At 41.1% G+C, this 21721-nt stretch overlaps 2 protein-coding genes across 4 annotated transcripts; one reads left to right on the top strand and one right to left on the bottom strand.

The window, feature by feature from the left end:
- alpk3a (alpha-kinase 3a) lies at window positions 1-14612 on the top strand. Of its 2 annotated transcripts, XM_058075758.1 has the most exons (16): window positions 1-30; window positions 303-577; window positions 826-858; window positions 1793-1914; window positions 2778-2895; window positions 2991-4305; window positions 6917-7021; window positions 7108-9535; window positions 10360-10507; window positions 10933-11060; window positions 11132-11167; window positions 11252-11526; window positions 11615-11703; window positions 11773-11990; window positions 12865-12913; window positions 12997-14612. In XM_058075758.1, the coding sequence occupies exons 2-16, from the start codon at window positions 438-440 to the stop codon at window positions 13328-13330; spliced, it is 5538 nt and encodes a 1845-aa protein (XP_057931741.1). In that variant the 5' UTR covers window positions 1-30; window positions 303-437; the 3' UTR covers window positions 13331-14612. The 2 variants fall into 2 exon arrangements, with proteins under 2 accessions (XP_057931741.1, XP_057931742.1); XM_058075759.1 differs by lacking the exon at window positions 826-858.
- On the bottom strand, window positions 13990-21154 carry slc28a1 (solute carrier family 28 member 1). 2 transcript variants are annotated; one of them, XM_058075761.1, is made up of 18 exons: window positions 21023-21154; window positions 20822-20901; window positions 20657-20733; window positions 20385-20476; window positions 20114-20303; window positions 19901-20042; window positions 19554-19667; window positions 18209-18283; window positions 18043-18123; window positions 17889-17969; window positions 17653-17778; window positions 17155-17285; window positions 16905-17073; window positions 16638-16835; window positions 16104-16185; window positions 15917-16015; window positions 15742-15847; window positions 13990-15287 (listed from the first exon to the last, which is right to left on the bottom strand). In XM_058075761.1, the coding sequence occupies exons 1-18, from the start codon at window positions 21024-21026 to the stop codon at window positions 15167-15169; spliced, it is 1968 nt and encodes a 655-aa protein (XP_057931744.1). In that variant the 5' UTR covers window positions 21027-21154; the 3' UTR covers window positions 13990-15166. The 2 variants fall into 2 exon arrangements, 1 of the variants encoding a protein (XP_057931744.1); XR_009130164.1 differs by lacking the exon at window positions 13990-15287 and having other exon boundaries at window positions 15784-15847; window positions 15917-15996.
- Window positions 21155-21721: the final 567 nt, after the last annotated feature.

Raw genomic sequence — 21721 nt, 5'->3', positions numbered from 1 at the left:
CTCCAAAGAAACACTGACAACATCTCAATGGTAAGTTGCAACCATTTAGCGTGTTTATATGGACCCTGAGAAGTTAAATGAATGTGTACATCTTCCATAAATGCTGCATTTTGAGCTTGTATTTGATTACAACTTGATAGCGACAACTATTTATAACTTCCTTCAATGCAAGTACTTAGCTTGGTCAGAGAAGCCGAGCATGGACTCTGTAATGTGTGCCTGAATTTTGATATACTATTGATATACTGACTGAAAAAATATCTCTATATATATATAATTATTTCCCTTTTCTTCTTCCATAGGGGCTTTTATTTGAGTAACAAACTTCAACTCTGATCCAAGGCAGTGAATTTTGACAAGCTGTGGACGTGACCTTGTTTTATTTTGTGGGCGCAAATAGTGGATCGTACATTTTTGGTGAATTACTACAGTGAACAATGACTTCCAGGAGGCCAATGACTCGCTCTTTTTCTGCCAATGGGAGAACAAGCAGCTTCAGTGAAGAGGATAGCAGCTCTTCAAACGGCCGTCTCGAAACCCGCAATAATTACCTCTCAAATGTTAGGCCTGAGAACAGGTAAACATTCTTCATATGCTATGCATTTTTTTTGTTTTTACAATTCATAGTATTTATGTTGGTAAAGACAAAACAAAACCAAAACCTTTAAAAGACCATTCATTTGGCTTTAATTAATAATAATAATTTTAAAAAACCAAATGAATACCAGAAATGAATGTTGAAGAGGCGAGCCACCATTACGCTACTTCACTATACAGATTCCAGTTATTCATTGACAACCCTTCATTTGCCTCCTCTCTAAATAGCTATTCAAGGTATTCTCACTACAGGCCAACGAGGTAATCCATATTTTTGAAACATTCCTCCCAACTAACATTTTAACCACACAATCTGGTTTATCCCCTAGAGTGAAACCTACACAAGTCTTAACAGTTAATGTAAATAAGTGTCCACTTTTTGTCCGGTCTTGCATTCCATTTTAAGTGAACAACATCAGTTTCAGTGTTGCATTGGCATCCTGTTTTCCTCGGCATCCCAAAAGTCTCAGTGTCAACCTCTCTACACTACCAAAAATGTCTATTAACAATATTTCCTTTAAAGAAATTTGAATGCATCATTGGGAGGATGAAATAATACAAGAGTGTAAATGTATGCAGTGTTTCCCACATGACTGCAATCTATCTGTGGCAGTAGGTTACGGGGGTGGGTCGATTATGTCATTGCCTCATTTGCATAATTGGCCATGATGAAAACGTCTGTCCAGCAGGGTTTTAGTGTGTGGACAGATACAATTCTAAAATACGGTTTTCAAATGGAGTAACTGACTTACGGGTGTTGGTTTCATTTTGTGAAGAGATACATGTAGTTGTGTGCACGCTATAACACAGCGGTTAAAAAAAAAACATTTATGATATTTCAGGGACTCCATGAAAGTGGGCGCTGATTTTAAAGATAATTTACACATCATTGTACATCGAATATGTCACTGTATTGATGAGCAGATGTGTTGCAAGTCAGTTGTGTTATGTGCGTATGAGTTATGTTAAGAAGCAGAGTTACAATGCAATCTACTGTACTGAGTTGTAATGACAAGTTCCACAAACAGTCCCATTATAGTGTGTTTATGAGCAAGGGCAAACATGCGGTACCATATCTATTTGTGGTGCTCCAAATTGTGGTGGGCCGCCACAAATAAATTCATGGATGGGAAACACTGATACGTGTCTGTTTGAAAACCACTAATACAGTACATACAATCATGTTTTCTTCCAGGAGCACATTGTGCACTGTCATGGCTCAGCTCACTGAGGATATACAACCGTCCTTTGAGACTACATTGAAGTCAAAGGCAGTGTCTGAAAACTGTAACGCGAAATTCACCTGTGTTGTATCAGGTACGCCTGATCCATTTTCTACACTGCTTGCACACCCCGGACCTTATTGATTGTGTGATTGTGTGACATGTTACATTTCTCAGTCTGTTAAAGCTGACATAAACCGTAATGGATGAAAAAGGTTGTGACTAGCCGCAAAAAAAAGGAACTGACTATGAATGTGCAAACACAAGTGATAAAATGTGATGTCATTCATAAAACACAGTTTCTGTAACAGCTATTCATTTTATCCATCCATTCATTTTCTATACCGCTTGTCCTCATAGGGTTACAACATGCTGGAGTCTATCCATGTCACACCAATTCATCATTAATTAATTCATTCATTCATTCTCTACCGTTTATCCTCACGAGGGTCGTGGGGGTGCTGGAGCCTATCCCAGCTGTCTTCGGACGAGAGGCAGTGTACACCCTGGACTGGTCGCCAGCCAATCCCAGGGCACATATAGACAAACAACCATTCACACTTACACCAATTCATCATAATAACCACTATTCGAGTGGTTAGCGCGCAGACCTCACAGCTAGGAGACCAGGGTTCGATTCCACCCTCGGCCATCTCTGTGTGGAGTTTGCATGTTCTCCCCGTGCATGCGTGGGTTTTCTCCGGGTACTCCGGTTTCCTCCCACATTCCAAAAACATGCTAGGTTAATTGGTGACTCCAAATTGTCCATAGGTATGAATGTGAGTGTGAATGGTTGTTTGTCTATATGTGCCCTGTGATTGGCTGGCCACCAGTCCAGGGTGTACCCCGCCTCTCGCCCAAAGACAGCTGGGATAGGCTCCAGCACCCCCACAAACCTTGTGAGGAAAAGCGGTAGAAAATGAATGAATGAATGAACCACTATTCCATTTTTTATAGGTTATCCTCCCCCAGAACTAAAATGGTATAAGGATGATATGGAAATGGACCGTTACTGTGGACTTCCGAAGTATGAGATCCGCAAAAATGGGAAAACTCACACCCTCCATATTTACAAGTATGTGCCACACAAACATGAAACAATAAATATATTTCTTTGGATCATTGGAAATTCCAATTTAGATTCAATTTGCTATTAATTTCTTTTTTCAGCTGTACACTGGATGATGCGGCTATCTATCAAGTCTCGGCTAGCAATAGCAAAGGAATTGTGTCCTGTTCTGGGGTTTTGGAGGTCGGCACCATGAGCGAGTTCAAAATTCACCAGAGGTTCTTTGCCAAGCTGAAGCAGAAAGCGGAAAAGAAGAGAAAAGACTTGGAAGAGCACCCCAAGAAGGAGGACCAGGAAAATATTCAAAGAGAGAAGCCGCTAGTTAATCCAGAGGCCCCTCCGAGGAAGCGCTTGATCCCGCCACCGGAGCCGGTCCAAGCTGCTAAGGGGCCTAAAGCTGTGGAGCAGCTGGAGGCTCCCACAGAGGCCAATGGAGTTAGCTCTTCTGACGTCAAAGGAACAGCCACTGCTGCACCTTTGGACAATAGTTTAGAGAAGGACATACCGGCCCTCGAGGAACTCCTGGCCAAAAAGAAACCAAAGCTCACCAATGGTGTCGATGCTGGCATTAACACCACCACAAACAGCAGCAACAGCAGAGGCCACGTGATGGGGAACGGAGGTGAAAACTGCTATGACGGAGGAATCAGTTTGGCACAATTTCTGTCAGAGACTCTTCAATCGCAGGCATCTGAAGACAGCCAGAATACCCCCCAAGTAGAGGAACTACACGAGTTGGACTTATGTATCACAAATGCTAGGAAAGACAAAGAAGGAGAACTTGACACATTACAGAAAGAAAGAGAAGAGCATGAAACCACAAATGAGACGAAAGGAAACCATTCTATTATAGAAAGGGAGAAAGAGAAGGAGGAAAGGCTGCAGGAGGGCTCGCATACAGCAGAGCAACCAAAACACCTCTCAGAGGTCAAACATCACAGAAAAGCTCACAAGGATCACGACCACCATAACATTCAAACGTCATTCTCGTCCATGTTACACTCGGTCAAAGACTTCTTCTTTGGGAAGAGCAAAAGGGACTCTTATGAACACATTGAAAACAAAGAGAAAGAACATCACCAACCACCGAGCTCAATCCAGCCTAAAACTCTGCAGTCACAAACACCACCATTACATCGGCTGCACACAAAGCATCAGCCAGAGGTAGATAAACCTCCTATGGACCAAGTTGTACCAATGGAATCTGATCCAAAGCAACCTTCAGAATGTGTGGCTGGAGACCAACAGTCGAAGAACCTCACTGCACGTGAAAATGATGTTGTACAATTACAAAAGAGCACAAAAGAGCCAACAAAATGGAGTACAAAAGTGGCTGATGAACCGGTATCAACAGCGGAAGAGATCAGAGGTCTAGGTGAAGACACACCATCGACCGACCTTCATGTTCTCACTGAGGTATGTACAGCAATCCTGAAAAGCAGCTGCCTGCCACTTGACTTGAGACTTATATTTAGATTACATTTGCGTGACAAGATAGTGAGCACAGTCAAGCCACGTCAGGGCTGAATCCTAAACTATGTCCACTATGACATGGTTTGGATTTCGGGTCGCAGCTCATAAAAAAGTGGTGGGAAGCGCAGGTAGATTGGTTGAGGTGTGGCAGCAATAACTCCAAAGTGATGTAATTAGTATCTCCAGCCAATGCAAAGCTCTTTTTAATGAACCGGCATCACCATGTGTGAGAAATGAGGAACCATACAAGTAGAGCACTAATATGTGGGGGTGGGGGATGTTGTGCATCGTCACAGCGCACTCTAAGCTAGATCTCGTAGATGTTAACTGTGGTGAGTGAGACAGCAGTGCGTCAGAGGACAAGCTCCAACCTGAATGCCAACGACAGCTCTCACGTTACGTAGAGGCTTTGTAGGCTCTGTCTGAGGGCTAGTCGAGTGACTTTTGTGGCAGGTCTCAGCATGAGAAGGAGGGTCTTGTCACATTTTGCAAATTCCTCACTGCCTGCCCTCCCTTTACCATCTCCAAAGCCTAAAAATACACCCTTGTGTAGACAAGAGGAAGGCAATGCTCCTCTTGTCAATGGATAGCCAGGATCATTGGTTTGCATAGACCAGGGGTGGGCAAATATTTTGACTCGTGGGCCGCATTGAGTGTACAAAATTGTTCGGGGGGCCAGAACATATATTTAACACACACACACTATTTAATAATAATAATAATAATAATAATATTTTTTTTTGTATAGCGCTTTTCAAAATACTCAAAGACACTTTACAGAAGAATGGAGTTGAATAAAAGCATATAAATAGAGTAGAAGACACACCAAAATACAACATTCATTCGTTAATACACAGTTAAAACATGAGAAAAAGCGGGCCGCATTATAATGCTTATAATTTTCCTTGAATTATTTGTCTAATTTTATCTGTAAAAGTGTTATACGATCAGCTGTCTCATGTCCCTTTTTTCAGAAGCACTTTAAACATCAGACCACATCAAATTATGTAATTTTTTTACTAAATAAGGCATCCTGGCAAGTCATGTTGCCAGTTTGTATGTTAAAAGTTTGTACAACTGGCGGGCCGGATTCAAATGCTTGGTGAGCTGCATGTGCCCCCCGGGCCGCAGTTTGCCTATCCCTGGCATAGACGATGAGTACTGATTTATTACTATATACTATCAGCTAACACACAACTCATTTGGCTGTGATTTTCAATGCATTTCAATATGTTTCATGATAGCTAATATACAGATTGACTACCTGTAAACGGCATTTAGTGATAACTAATGAATTAACTTTGATTAAAATGAGGAACTGAAGTGAACAGATTAAAATTGCAGTATATTACAGTATTGTTAGCATCATAAACTAAAGCTATATATTTATTGTGTGTGATGCTATAATGAGCATTGCCGGTGAGCAGCTTGAGGAAGTCTACTCCTTTGTCTTTGTTTTCTCACACGATTATGACACAATCACACTCTGTTTACACACAGCCGAGCTTCATTTTTAGACTGAACATGACACCAGTTCCCTTCATTCGGAAACACTAACTTCTTTTTTTTCAGTAGTAACTACTTGCCAAACACGTCACAAGGCTACATGCAGCTTCTGTAGCATTCAGTGTAAATTGTATTGAACAGCACAGAAAACCCCAACTGTAACATACAGTAGATAGTAGAAGTCCCCACTCAAGTTATACCAACAAAGTATACTTTTTGTGCACATTTACATTTTATGTATTTGGAAATATTTCCACAGTATGTGCATTCTAGTTAATGTAACTTTTTTTAATATGATAAAACATACTTTTTCCTGGGACACATTCTTTGTGTAAGCAACACACACCTGCCCAAAACGTGCAGGAATTCCCCTGGTCGTGATTTAAAATAACTTTATAGCTGACACAAGCAAATCTGGCAACAGTTATTCTTTCTCATAAACCTCCATGCTTTTTTCAGCTTGACTGTGGCATCTATCTTCCACTGCATCCACAAAGGTCTAGACAAAGTTGATGAATCTAATTTATTCATGCTGCCATAAATTAACTGAATTCAGATTTAATTTATTAAAATACCATAACATTACCTTAGTCCCATGCCTGTGTAAACAGAGCCACCTTTCACGTGACACAAGATAGGGACGCTCATGAAACGCAAGAATATATCGATCTGTTTTTTTTGCAATGTTTTTAATACATTTTATCTGCCAACTAATCATTGATTAACTATTAGTTTAGTGCTCTTCATTTTAGGTCTGAGGTGCAAAATTGCAATGCAAATAAGTGTTTTTATCTGTTGCTTCACAATAGTACTGTACATGTCTCTGTCTATTAGTTTCAGTGGCAAATGTCACTGATAGGTCAACATTACAAAGCATGACACTGACTGAGGGCACACTGACTGCACTGCAGCATTTAGGCATTTAGGCTTCGACCAGTTTACATACCATCATACTAATACGACTAAGTAACTACTACAATACTTTCTACTAAGTAACATGGTTATTATAATACAATTGCATTACCTGTATGATGTTTTTGGACTGTAGGAGGAAAGCAGAGTATCTGGAGTAGGCCCACACAAGCCCAGGGAGAATATGAAAACTCCACACAAAGAGGTCCCAACTGAGATTCAAACCCAGCACCACCTGAATGTAAGGCAGACGTTCTGACCCCATGTTCTGCTGCTGCTCAGAAAAAAACATACACTAAAATGCTTTATTTGTTTGGTTTCAAATAGACTGCAGAGCAAGACACTAAAGTGGTCTCAAGGGTGGATTCGGTTCTCTCACGCCAACAAGATCCAGCTTCACCACAACCTCATCACCCCAGCGAAAGAGAAGGCCAACATAAGTCTGTGTCGCCACAGAGCCAAACCATTCATGATGCAAGTTTCCCTCCACTGTCCAGCATTTTAGAAGCCAGCCAGGCTGCCTCTCCCAGTGTTATCTCAGCTATGGAGAGTAGCAGCCTTACCTGTGTGATGCCCGCTGAGTCTTTGCAAGGGAGAGAGACAAATGTTGATAAGATGGACAAAGAAGGTGAACCTGACAAAGAGATGAAGGACCCTATTAAGCAGTTAGACGTGGAAGAGAAAACTCAAGTCAAATCAAATGACCTGCCTGGTTCAGATATAAACAGACTAAATGAAACTGAATTAACGCTGCATTTGCAGAAAGAGACAATCGAGACAATGGAAAATAAAACACCCAATCAGCAGACCGTTGCCCCTCATTCTAATATGGAGGCAAGCCATTCACAGAGAGAGCATGCTACAACGACACAGGAAATTAATGTAGGGTTTTCACCCTCTGACGCCTCAAAGGTGGCTGACCTAAAAATGCGGCCTGAATACACACCACCTTTGGCAGAAGAGGAGTTAAAACACAGAGTACGACAGAGTTCAGAGTCAGGTTTTAGAAAGAGCGAGACGGAAGGTGAAATGAAGGATGAAATAAATGATGCTATACTCAAAGATGTAGAAGATCAATCATTTAACAGTTTGAAAAAACAAGAGATTTTAGGAGAAATGATTGAAGTAAAGGTTGAGGCTACAGGAACGAAACAGCCAACTGATGCAAACAACATGGAGGAAGACTCGAAGATCTTTACGGTTGCACAAAACAAGCAAGATGAACTTAGTGTTGTGGAGCAAAATATGCTGCATCAAGACAGTCATGAGAAACGACAAAGTCCCCCAGAAAAAGTTCCACTTGCATCTTTGTGTATTGAAAACACAACAGATTTCAAAGAACCTGTGTCAGATTTAAGCCCAAATGAGCACTTTGCTATCCCAAAGGTTGAAATAATAGAGCCTGATGTCAAGCAGTCCACTCTTCCGCTGACTATATTAGCGCTCAAGAGGATAGAATCAGAGCCACGTATTTTAGAAAAACACACAAAACCGGAGGCAATAGTCCACGATGTTGTTGATTCATCCGGTGTGTTGCCAAAGCAGAAAGCTCTGCATGGTGATGATAACCTTTCACCCACAGATAAAACGAAAGAACTGGAGCAATTGGATAACAAGACAAAAATATCTGAGCAAGGGCAGGCAAGCATGAAAGCAAGTGAGCAGCTCCCTCAGGTGGACTACACATCCATTCCCCAAATAAATGTTTCATGCAGTGATGATAAGGAGGATCATAAATTGGTAAACACCTGTGTTTCGGATTCCCTACCGCCCTGTGGAAAGCCTACTGCGCCATTGTTTGTGGTGCCGCCAATTTCTGTCACTTGTCACGAGAATGAGAGTGAACTAAGGAAGCCCACTCAGAGTGCGTGGACAGAAACTGAAACCTCAGTGCTCACAAGAGTTACACCCACTGTTACGCTACATGGTGCTGGTAGTAACATGACAGCCAAGTCTGAAAAACCTCAAGAAGTCAAGGGGAGCTTCACTGAGAGCACTTTCACAATCCCAAGTGTGGTACAACGGGTGAATGACAAAGTACTGTCTGTGCATAAAACTACAGAAGACAACATTTACCCTGAAATACTCAAAGCAAAACCCTTAAAAGAGGCAAAGATAGAAAATTCTGTGACTGTTGAGGACCTCCTCAGAAGCAGGACCTCCACTGAAAGACTCGCACACAAACCCCCAACTCACCCATCACTGAGCCCCGGTAGTATTCGCAAATTTATGACCAAGGCTGCTCAGGAGCTGGACATCGATGCTGGAATGGCAGTCCCTGTCATCACAGTGGACGACCACCAGAATGACAGGACGGACGAGGATCTAAGTGGTGCATCGACGCCAACGTCATCAACACCAACCTCATCACTGTCCTGCGAGAGCAGCCCGAGGTTGAAACGAAGGGACAGTCTGTCACTCATACGCTCCGCCACGCCTGAGGAGTTGGCCTCGGGAGCCCGCCGTAAGATCTTCATGCCCAAGGCTAAAGAGGATACCGATGGAGTTTCTGGGTCACTGGAAGCTCAAAACAAGAAGGACACCCCTTATATGTCCCCGAGCCAGGCACGCAGAGCAGCATTGCTCCAAGCTCCTGTTGGACAAAATACCCCACCGATGGAGAGGCGCTCTCCACTGAGTCGCAGGAAGGCCACACTGGAGGTACCCAAAGTTGTGGAGGAGCCAGCCAAAGAGGAGCCGGCGAAGACAATAAAGGAGGAGAAAGTTGCTGAAAAGAAGTACGACCCTCTGAAAGGTAAAGTTCAGATGTAGCCTGTGAGAACAAGATAATATCATGTGCAATCTGACATTTATTCACCTTAGCCTTTCACACAGAAACCAGTAAAATGGAACCTTGCCATAATTTTGAGCACTTTTACAGAGAGACACAGAATAATGAGATTCATGTCAAAGTCAAAACCAATTGGTTTCACCACAACACGGTCAGAGAGGTGTGTGTTGGGTGTTTCAAATACCCTTTCACACAGTTGGCCCTTTCGCATCTGTTCTAGCTCTGATACTACCTCCCAAACGAGAATATTGGAGGTTGTCTCTCCCCGTTCTGTGTCAGTGCTTTTCACACAGAACAGTGTTCTTTTAAAAGGGCACTGTGATTGAGAGGGTTTAATTAAAGTGGATAAGCTGTAATTTCCCATCACTGTCTTGGTCTACTGCTGTATATGAATATTATTAGGCTGCAGAGTGTTGAGTGGTTAGCATACAGGCCACACAGCTAGGAGACCCGAGTTTGATTCCACTCTCGGACATCTCTGTGTGGAGTTTGCATGTTCTCCCTGTGCATGCGTGGGTTTTTTCCGGTTTCCTCCCACATTCCAAAAACATGCTAGTTTAATTGGTGACTCCAAATTGTCCATAGGTATGAATGTGAATGTAAATGGTTGTTTGTCGATATGTGCCCTGTGATTGATAGCTGGGATAGGCTCCAGCACGCCCACGACCCTCGTGAGGATAAGCAGTAGAAAATGAATGAATGGAAACATTAGAGCTGGTTTTTGCCTCCATGTATATCTACATACATACTAATGCTTGCTCCGCACCTGCTTGGTCATGTGCCAACAGCTCCACAGGTCATCCGTAAGATCAGAGGGGAACCTTTCCCAGATGCCTCTGGACACCTGAAGCTTTGGTGCCAGTTTTTTAACATCCTGTCCGACTCCACCATTAAATGGTTCAAGGATGAAGAGGAAATTCTGGAGGTCAAACGAAGGTAAATGGACGCCACACATCACTGCAGCCAAGTTGTTGGCAGAATGGCATTTGTGTGCCACGATCAGGGGATATTCGCAGGTAATAAACTGGTACTGTTATAAAACAAATGATGCTACAAGGATTAGAAGGATTTATTTATTTAGAGAGCACCCGGTGGCCTTCTGTCATTCTCATATTCTTGTCTCATGTGACTGTGAACCAACACGGAAACTGGCTAGACACAGGAACTGTAATGTGACACAATATTTTTCCCATCTTCACAGTCTATATATATATATGCGTATGTGTGTGTGCACATGTGTGTGCTTTGCCGAATCAGCAGTCTGGGGTCACATGTCACAGTGTTGCAGCGACACCTTGTGAAGTACTTTGATCACTGACTCTGTCTGCGTTCCTCGTTGCTGTTTTGTATTTGGTTTCAAGTGCAGGGGATGAAAGCCAGGTAGCATTGGCTGTTGTGCTGGCCTCAAGCCACGACTGCGGTGTGTACGGCTGCACGATAAACAACGAGTATGGCACCGACACCACCGACTTCCTCCTCAGCGTAGACAGTAAGAAGTGTGAAGTTTGGACCTTCTAGCTCACCTAATAAATTCTGATTTTATGATTGCTTTTTTTTCAGTTCTGTCTGATATACTTCTCAGAGAGGATTTTGAAGGTAACTATTTATTTATGTTTTATTTATTTATTCCACCTGTAAATGTTATTATGATAATAATAATGATTATATTATTTCCTTTAGTTGGAGAGGAGATAGAGATGACGCCGCTGATGTTCAGCAAAGGTCTTGCCAACTCAGGTTGCTGGGGTGATAAGTACTTTGGCCGCATCATGACCGAGATGGCGAACATTGGCGAGGGTTGTGGCCATAAAACCAGCAGAGTGAAGGTCATCTATGGCCTTAATCCTGTCTTTGAGTCAGGAAGCACTTGTATCATAAAGGTTCAGAACCCCATCGCCTACGGGACCAAGCAGGAGAGTAACCTTACAGACAGAAATATGGAGCTTACAAAACAAGTGAGGAAGAAAAGATGCATATTTTGATTCAATTGCTGCTTATAAAAATCATTTAAATGACACAAATTTGACTTTTTGTTTCTGCTAGGAATGCAAAATCCAGAACACGATCCGAGAATATTGTAAAATCTTTGCAGCTGAAGCAAGAGTGATTGAAAACTTTGGCTTTTCCCTAGAGTAAGTCACACAACTTCTAATAGAAAAGTTGCTATCATTAATGGTATGATTTGTCTGCTGTACCTACAGAGTCATTCCTCAGTACCTAATGTACCGCCCCGCCAACTCTGTGCCATATGCCACAGCGGAGGCTGACCTCAATGGGGTCTTCCTCAAGTACTGCCTGACTGATCCTAAAGGCAAACTAATTGCACAGAGTGTCTCTGAGATGGAACAGAAATGTTGTACCTTTCAGCACTGGATTCATCAGTGGACACATGGCAACTTACTGGTCACTCGCATGGAAGGTACGACCAGGCAGTCACACATTCATTCATTCATTTTCTACCGCTTAACCTCACGAGGGTCGGGGCGAAGGGCGGGGTACACACTGGTTCACCAGCCAATCACAGGGCACATATAGACAAACAACCATTCACACTCACATTCATACCTATGGACAATTTGGAGTCGCCAATTAACCTAGCATGTTCTTGGAATGTGGGAGGAAACCGGAGTACCCGGAGAAAACCCACGCATGTACAGGGAGAACATGCAAACTCCTCCTAGCTCCTCCTAGGTCTCCTAGCTGTGAGGTCTGCACGCTAACCACTTGACAACGTGCAGCTCAGCAGTCACACATATAAGCTGAAATTAAACTACAATGAACGACAAATGCATGGTTGAAAATGACCATGATGTATTGAATATTTTAATCTTGTGTGGCGTTTGCATGCCATCTCCTACTTGTGTGGGTTCGCTCTCACAGTCCAAGAACATGCATCTTAGGTGAGTTGGCAACTCTCAATTGTCAAAATGTAACCATGAAAAAAGATAACATTGGGTAGTTTTTCCTCCTGATATCCATCCATCCATCCATTTGCTATATCGCTTATCCTCATGTCAGTCACAGGCATGCTGGAGCCTATCCCAGCTGTCCTCAGGCAAGAGTCGGGGTATACCCTGGACTGGTCGCCAGCCAATCACAGGGCACATATAGACAAACAACCATTCACACTCACATTCATACCTATGGACAATTTTTTAGAGGCACCTATGAACCTAACATACATGTGTCTGGAATGTGGGAGGAAACCGGAGTACCTGGAGAAAACCCATGCATGGGGGAAAATGCAAACTCCACACATAGCTTCTCTTCTAATGATGCTGTGATTTTTGCAGGTGTTGAAACAAAGATTACAAATGTTCGAGTTGTAACCAAGACTAAAGGGTTTGTATTATGATTGCTATCAACTGATATTTAAGATTTATTGTTTTTGCTTCTGCATTATAAGTAACCCCTTTGTGTTTCAGATACCAAGGCTTGACAGACAGCAGCTCCCCGGATGTATTTGAGAACTTCCTGACTGTCCACCAGTGCAACTACTATTGTGGACTTCTCGGCCTGCGCCCACTCAAGACTTTAGATCTGCAGCAGCCTGCCAAGACAAAGAGCTCCAGGAGTCCTTTGCTTAACCGCAAGTTGACTCCAGGCTCCGGCAGCCCGCAATTGCAGCGTAAAGGACACAGCCCTCAGATGGTCCGAAAGGCTAACTCGAGCCCAAAGGTGACGAGAAAGACGGAGGAGAGTGATTCAAACGGCAAAGTGAAAGTTGCTGAAACCACTGATGTTCTTGAAATGAGGTAGGAAATTATTAGCGGTTTCTCTTTAGTTACAGGCCATAATTAAAAACAACAACAAAATTTCTCACAACGTACAATGACTGTGAATAACTATCAAGCCATCTGTCTCCTTGCTAGATCGTTGACTAGAATATAAAATATTTCAAAGGGAAAATTTTTACCAGTGTTTTTTTTAACTCTTCCACACTGGGTCTCATGAGAATTGACTCTACATTACTGAATCATCACAAACACGTGCGTCAGAGTCTTATCAGCTTTATAAGTGAACTCTCTGAGCCAGCTTTGTCACAGCAGAAGATCAACAATGGCTGTAATCTTAAAGACTTGCTTTAAAAAAAAAAACAAGAGTAATTTTTTTTGTGTTTTGTTTTCATTTGCACATCATGAAATGGCCCTGTTACCCACTGCACGTTCATCTGTGATGTAAAGGGCATCTTTAGCTTTAAAAAGGTACACTGCAAGTATACACTTGGTACACAACTACACAAAAATATGCCTTTTTACAGATACGCTTCGAATATCACAGAGGGTATTAAGTTAACAATATGATTATTGTTGTTGTTCTCATATTAGGTGCGAAAAATTAAACAGTACAGTTCTACACCACTGCAGTTTTGCTTGTTTTAACCACCTATTACAGTCCCCCCCCCCCAAGCCAAAGTAAGGTGCTTATAGATCAACTATGCTATGATGCAGCTCGTTTATATGGAGTATGTTGGCAGCTAAAAAGCTGCTGAGTTTGTTCCAACGCTGTTATCTGGACCTGACCCATGAACACACTGGGCAAAGTAGCATTAAAAACAGCAGACTCAGGATTTTTCACACGGATTTGGCTATGCAAAGCCCCTCATGTACGTTACCCATAGCAGTCAGCACAATACGACACATATTTATAGCAACACCACACATACTTGAGCATTTCTTATCTCTTGTAGCAGTTACCACGTGTTTTCCAAAGGCAGGAAGAGTTTGGTTTTTAAATTCCGCACATAGCATACATCAAAGCGTCGGAAATGTGTGGAATAGATTCTTGGTTAATAACTAACAGGAATCGTCAAATGAGCCACTCACATTGTTTCAAACAATATTCACTTGCATGAAAAAAATCGAATAAAAATGAAAAAACACTGTTGTTTCAAATGCTTGGATGGTGTAGCTGTACATTAAACACAAAAAAGGGCTTAATATTGTATTTAGTGTGGGAAAAAATGTGCGCTGGAGCAAGTGGGTGAGAGATAAAGAAGTGTAAATGTGCCTATTTAATGTTTACTATGTTACACCATGTCAAAGTCATTATATTTTTAATAAAAATGTAAAACCTTTTGTTTTATGAGTAGGATTCATTTGGTCTTTTTTGTTTATTTTTTCCACAAAGTACAACTATACACTTCATAATTGATTCTTTGAACAATGTGAAATGACTAAACATTCAGGATTTTACATTCATATTTACATTCATCAAATGTTTCCTGAGGTCTTTTAAAAAAAAATCCAAATTTACAATATAATACATGAAAGATGCACATTTATATTAAGACATACTACTGTTTGTAATACACTATAAAAGATAGGAAAATCTTTAAAAGTATATTTCTTTTGTTATTTGTAGTCTAAAGTTGAAAATGTAATATAAGACACTATCCTATTTAATATGCTTAAAACGATAAATTGCCTTAGTTTAGTGATTGTGTCTTATATAAAATGCCAGAAGGTAAACTTAAGTTAAAATGTGTGTTTTATGTGTGCATAATCTACATTTCTACATACTGTATGTCATAAGTATCGGAAGTGGAAACCAGTGTAACTGAACTGGTGAGAAGGATATAGATGTTTGCTTCCTCTACATACAAAGCACATCTTGAGAAAGGCCGCAGCACTGGCAGCACTTGGACAAAAACACAGTGGCGTTTGCGACTGTGCTCCATGAGCCTTCAAATGAGATGGTCCCGTTGTTGACAGCGCTGGAAGAGAAGTCACATGACGAGTCAAAACAAAAAGTATCCCCATCAGCCATCAGTGTATTTACAGCTATATACGGCTACAATAGCTGTTACCCAGTGTAGGTAAACAATTAGATAATTCGTTCATTTACTGCTTATCCTCACGAGGGTCGTGGGCATGCTGGAGCCTATCCCAGCTGTCTTTGGCCGAGAGGCGGGGTACATCATGGACTGGTGGCCAGCCAATCACAGGGCACATATATACAAACAACCATTCACACTCACATTCATACCTATGGACAATTTGGAGTCGCCAATTAACCTAGCATGTTTTTGGAATGTGGGAGGAAACCGGAGTACCCAGAGAAACATGCAAACTCCACACAGACATGGCCGAGGGTGGAGTCTCCTAACCTGCGCGCTAACCACTCGAACACCGTGCAGCCTCTCATTTAAATCAATTTAACAGACCTACCTGGCAAAGAGGTCGTTGCAGCAGGTTTGTATATTAGCATCTGTTCCATTAAAAACAGATTCCCTGAACAAGTTCACACAGTCGAGAGGAGGGACAAAAAGAATTCCTGAGGAGAAAACAAAAAAAAATTAAGCGCCACATGAAGATCAAGATCCAGCAAAACAAGCACAAGTACCTGCGATGCAAGCATTGACAAGCGACACACACGTGCCCGTGATCATGGATCGCAACACCAGACCTGAGACATCACCTCTTCTAGATGGGCATATAGAGGCTTTGGTAAGAGAAAATGGTCTGCGTCAAACATCATTAGAGGGAAAAAAAATACAATATCGTACAAGGCGTAGCGGGGTGTTACTTACAGAGGCCACCAATCATGATGCCGAGGGAGCTAAAGTTGGCAAAGCCACACAGAGCAAAAGTGGTGATTATTTCTGACCGCACCTGGAACAGTAAGATTATGAATCAGCATCAGCAATTGTTTGGATGCTACTACAGAAGGTAGTATCAATCTACTACCAGTGAAATAAAAGACAAAGTGTGATAATAACAACAGAACCACAAATGAAACCTACTGACACTCAACAAAATGTGGCCCGCAGGATGCTAATTTAGGCCCCCGCCTTGATATGAAAGTTTAATGTTAGTGCGGCCCGCGCAAGTTTGATATGGATGCTGTATACACAAATTTAATGGCTAAATATGAAACTGAATATGACGAATTTCAGGCTCGGCCAAATGGTGAGTAGTTTGACTTTAGTTTGGTTTTATTTAGTGATATATTTATATCTATTCTTACAATTACCACAAGATGACAGTAACACTTTGCAAACACCTTACTGTTCTGTACTGTCTATTACAAACAGTGAGTAGTTTTACTTTAGTTTTACACTTACTGAAACCCATTGTCTTTGCCCGCCAACAACTGCATCCAGCCCGTTGAGTCTGTTGCTCTTCAATGCAGATAACTTCTCGTAGGCCACAAACTCGTTGAGGAAAAGCTTGATGCCAATCAACTCTGCAATGGTAAAGCTCTCCTCGTACGGGACTCCCATCATGAATGCCACGGGCATGAAGATGTATGAGCAAAATAACTACAAAGTAAGAAGACACGGAATGGTGTATGCATGTGACACATCAGGACATTTCGGTGGACCCAATACCTGAAATGTGACATCAGGATACCCCACCATCCCTCCGAGCCAGCTCAGAGCTTGATTAATGAAGGCAAGGATAGCGAGAAAGGCGATGAGGTTTGCTGCAATGTTGGCAACCAGGCCTATGGATGCAGATGCTCCACTGCTGGCTGCCTCCAGGATGTTCTGCTCATCTCTATGGAGTGTTGATGGGTATAATGTGAACCATGAAGACTTTAATTTAAATTACTATCTACTGTAAATAATATATACACACCCACAAGCTACTTTGATATTCTTCTCTGACTTGAAGGAGCTCTCTTCTGTCTCTGGGTAAGACAGCTTGGACATGGCCAACGCACATGGAGCAGCCATAACAGAAGCTGATATCAAGGAGGACGCATCAATCTGCAACATAGAAGGAGATCCTAGATTCACAGGTGAATTTGTGATGTTTTTTCATAATAACAATATATCTCCATGCAATTTTTCATACAGTACTACGAAAGCAGTTCTTTCATATTAACCTATATTGCATTTTCCACTTTTCTGACCTATAAATGTAGTTAGAACCCTTGACTGGTTGCCAGCCAATCACAGGGCACATATAGACAAACAACCATTCACACTCACATTCATACCTATGGACAATTTGGAGTCACCAATTAACCTAGCATACATTAAAAAAATGATAAAAGCCAAGCCAATCAACATATTAGTTTTGTGTGTAGGTGACGAAGCTCGTTAATGTATGAGTGTAACTGTTTCACTTTACCCCAAATGATATGAATGCGCCCATGACGCTTCCGGCAATGGTGGCAAATCCTCCCGTCATGACAGCATGGATCTCAGACTTGGTCATGTCCTTTAAGTAGGGCCGAATCAGCAGCGGGGCCTCTGTCTGAAGAACAAAAATTGAATGGATGATTGTAAAAACAATGCGACAAGATTTTGGAGCGTGTCTGTGGGGACATTTGTGAGGTCAGAGGTCACTTGAGGAGCTTACTTTACCTGGCCGACAAATATATTGCCTGCAATGCTCAAGGTCTCTGTAGGAGAGGTCCCCATCGTTACCTGCATAACCCATGAGATCTACATCGAAAAAAACACAAGGTTAAACTCAGGCATCCAGTGACATGCAAACTTGTATTAATGCAGCATGTACCTTTAGAATGAGCCACTGCATTATGCCCAGAAAGTAAAGCACTGACATCACGCTGCTGAAGAACACAACGATAGGCAGAGCCTGAGGGAGAGGGCAGTTAATATCTTATATTATATGTACGTTTTGACTGTGTAAACTACATTCTATCGTCTGTATGCCGACTGACTTGAAAGGCAAAGATTCCTGCGATCAAATCTCCGAAAACAAATGAGGAACCTTCTTTGGTGTAGTCCAGGAAGATCTGAAACATATGAGACAAATATAGGTTACATAATCTATTTGCACTCATATTTTGCATTTGGTGGAGATATTAATCAGCTCGAATTTAATGTGAGTACAGAGTTATAGTACAATAACAATCCAACCTGTAAATATACAAAAATAAAATAAATAATTAGAATTTAACCTGTAAATACAGGAGTGTCTGTTTTTTTTAAATAATAAAATAAAATAAAGCTAATTTTAAATAAAAATGTTTTCAGCTGCCTTCAGGTGATAGGTGGGATTCACCTTGAATTGGTCGGCAGCCATTTCTTATTATTATCATTGCACTCTCAAATTGTCACATATTTTTCTGTTTTTTGTTTTTACTATTATTATGTTATTATGTTTTTCCTCATAAGTGCAATTTAGTAATTCTTTGTTTTAATGTTGTGAATATAAATAATGTTATTTTGGGAATTTCTTACATGCTCAAATTATTGAGTATTTATTTGGGTTGCTTTTATTTATTATTATTATTATTATTATTATTATTATTATTCCTTTTTCACATGCTCCATTTTGTGTGATTATTAGTATTAGTAGTAGTATACTATATTACACTATATATTACACCATACTTTATTAATACTACACTATAGTATTATACTATAGTAGTATTATCAGTATTACTAATAGTAATGTTTTGTTTTTTCCTTACATAATGAACAAAAGTGAAATAATCACAACCCCCTATATTTACAGTAGACTCAACAATGGTGAGCCAGGGATAGCAACTTAGAAGATAAATAGAGTGAACTTAAAGATTATCATTAGATTCTACCCTTGCATGACCCAAGCACAAGCAGTATCAAGCAGAGCCTTAAAGATAAGCATGTGAAGAATATGATTGCAGACATGTAAAGTTTCCGTGAAGTATGCAGACTGTTGTATTATTTAATTGATGATAGACGATTATGGCATGCACTAAATATAAGGTTGTGAAAGACTGAGCTATAATTTCTCAAAATGGGGACAATATTGTGACAATTGGCCATTCATTATGCATATGGAAAATGAAAATATGTTTGTTTGCACATTAAAGCATGCCTTTAAGGACCTTGTTTTTTCCACCAGGAATCAGGAAGAAAAATTGCCCATAATGTCTTCATAAGAGGAAATGAATGGCTTGAGGGTGCAGCTCATTAAACTGTGTCACAATTCTGTTGTCAAAATATTGCACAATATCAAAATTGCTAAATCAAAGTGCCAAACGAAATTACAATTAGATATTATAAAGACTAAAGCACCTGTACTTGTCGCCCAAGCCATTGGAAAGCAATGAGTCCAGGATGTGTCCTGATGACAAAAAGTCCAATACAGAACTGCAAGCCAAGACCCCAAAACACTGGTCTCCATGTCACCTGGAAGTCAATACACGTCAACAACAACAACACACTTTGACCTCTGGGGTGTAACACTATCTGTCAGGAAGCCGCTATAAAACGTTGTGTTTTTGCAAGGAAGCAACTCTGGAAAAAAACCCATAAGATGACACGAGACCAAACGCTATCCAAAGTCTCAGGAAGGAACACATGAGAGATAAGTGCGTAGATAACTTACAGTAGATAACTATCCCGTCCGTACCAGAACTCACCGCTGTCCTGTGTGCCGAGCAGGCGAACACGAGCAGGATGAACATGCATACGCCTCCAAAAGAGATAAGCTGCTCAGGGCGTTGGCTTGTGTCTAGGACCAGCCACAGCACAAGAAGCAGCACCACAATGACGATGAAGACCCTGAAAGACACACAACCTCTAGTCAAAATCCTTCTAATCTAACACAGCCTTCAATATACGTATCCACTCACCATTTAATCCACTTTAAATTGGATTTGAAGCATTTCAATGCAGGTCTGAAACAACGACTGATACTATCCCCTTTGTACTTCTTCACTAGGTCATAGGATTTAGACAAAACTGCCAAACATGTGAGGACCACCAGGGCTGTGGCCCTCTGGAAATCCAAAACACAGGCTGTAACAAAGTACGCCACATATCCTATAGAATGAGAAAACACACATTTAAATTCACAGAATGACTTTCAAATGCGACATTTTACTTTGAAATACTTGATTGTACCTCCTCCAAGTATGCCCAAGACTGTGTACTTAAAGGTTTGGGAGTGAGCTTTCAGGTAATCCTCGGTGGCAATAATCGGCCTGGAAATTTGACTGAAGAACACAGAAATCCACCATTGTGCATTCATATATAACACTTAGTTGAATTGCAGATTATTGATTCATACAGTATGCATTCAAGTGCCAACTAAACATAGATTGGCAACCAATGTGCATTGCATATCCTGCATCCTAAACACAAAAAAACAACCATGTACAGTCCATCAAACACACCTTAAATATGAGCCCAGTCTCTTTCTAGATGGTTCGGCTTGCTTTTTCTTGCTGCCAGTATCCTCAATGTAGTCCTCCTGGGAGAATCCTGGTTATTTTATTTTATTTTATTCTTTATTATTCTCCCTTCCAAAACCATTAACAACAGCCACACATATACAGTACCTCTATTTCAAACGCCTGGTTGCACACGCCGTTCCCATTGGCCAGGTTTCCATTCTTGAGTTGAATATTGTTGTTCTCCCCTGCACACAGGAAAAAAAACACAGTACTCAGTCCTGTGCAAACATGCTGCACCGAGAATTAGTCCTAATTCAGGCTTGTTTTAGCAAATGCAAGACCAAAAAGCACAGCAAAATAGCTTACTCATTGTGTGTGCTCCTCAACTCAGCTGCCCTATGGTGTGCTTGTCCAATACACTGCAGGGAAATACAGCCTGCCCCTCCAGACCTTTTCACCTTATCATTAATTGACAGACACATTACGTGCTGGTCCCACCTGTGCAGGGGAAGTACGGGACAAGGTGTGAGAGAAATAGTAAACCAAAAATATTCAAATGAGATTGATCACATTATATTACAAACTTGTTTAAACACACAGCAATTGATGTATCACTGTTTTAAAGCCCACACACAATACATTTGAACTCAAATTGTGTATTTTGAAAGCAGGGGAAGCATCACACAGGCATAAACGTATCATTAATATATGTTGATTATTTACAAATAAAGAAAGTATTTATTTATTTATGTCATTGTGTATCTTGTTTATCAGATGCCATCCATATTAAGCTCCATTATGAACAGTAATGAGGTGCAATCTAGATTTTTATTTCCTTTTATTTCAAGGTGATGATTTATTATCAGTTTTAATGGCCGAACTTTGTTCATGTCCTCACTGCAAATGTGATCTTGTCACACCCAAAAACAACTCATGTGAAAGGAGCTGGTCCATGGTCCACAAGCGAGAGTTTTTACTAGTGATGATGATCACACGCTTTACAGCAATCATTATGAGTTTTCACTTCAACCTTTCCCTCTGCAACCTGTGGTAACAATGGAATTT

Source organism: Doryrhamphus excisus, chromosome 6, assembly GCF_030265055.1.
Source record: "Doryrhamphus excisus isolate RoL2022-K1 chromosome 6, RoL_Dexc_1.0, whole genome shotgun sequence".
NCBI classification, from domain to species: Eukaryota; Metazoa; Chordata; class Actinopteri; order Syngnathiformes; family Syngnathidae; genus Doryrhamphus; species Doryrhamphus excisus.
Note: the sequence above shows the minus strand (reverse complement) of the source record. Positions and strands in the feature narration are given on the sequence as shown.

What these genes read in the sequence shown, in the direction of transcription:
- alpk3a (XM_058075758.1), top strand. Translation starts at nt 438, where the DNA reads ATGACTTCCAGGAGGCCAATGACTCGCTCTTTTTCTGCCAATGGGAGA. An exon ending in AAACCCAGCACCACCTGAAT is followed by an intron (nt 7,022 to 7,107) that starts GTAAGGCAGACG and finishes GGTTTCAAATAG; the next exon opens with ACTGCAGAGCAAGACACTAA. An exon ending in CTTCCTCCTCAGCGTAGACA is followed by an intron (nt 11,061 to 11,131) that starts GTAAGAAGTGTG and finishes CTTTTTTTTCAG; the next exon opens with TTCTGTCTGATATACTTCTC.
- slc28a1 (XM_058075761.1), bottom strand. An exon ending in GGCTTGGGCGACAAGTACAG is followed by an intron (nt 18,284 to 19,553) that starts GTGCTTTAGTCT and finishes CATATGTTTCAG; the next exon opens with ATCTTCCTGGACTACACCAA. An exon ending in TGTCAATGCTTGCATCGCAG is followed by an intron (nt 15,848 to 15,916) that starts GTACTTGTGCTT and finishes TTTTCTCCTCAG; the next exon opens with GAATTCTTTTTGTCCCTCCT.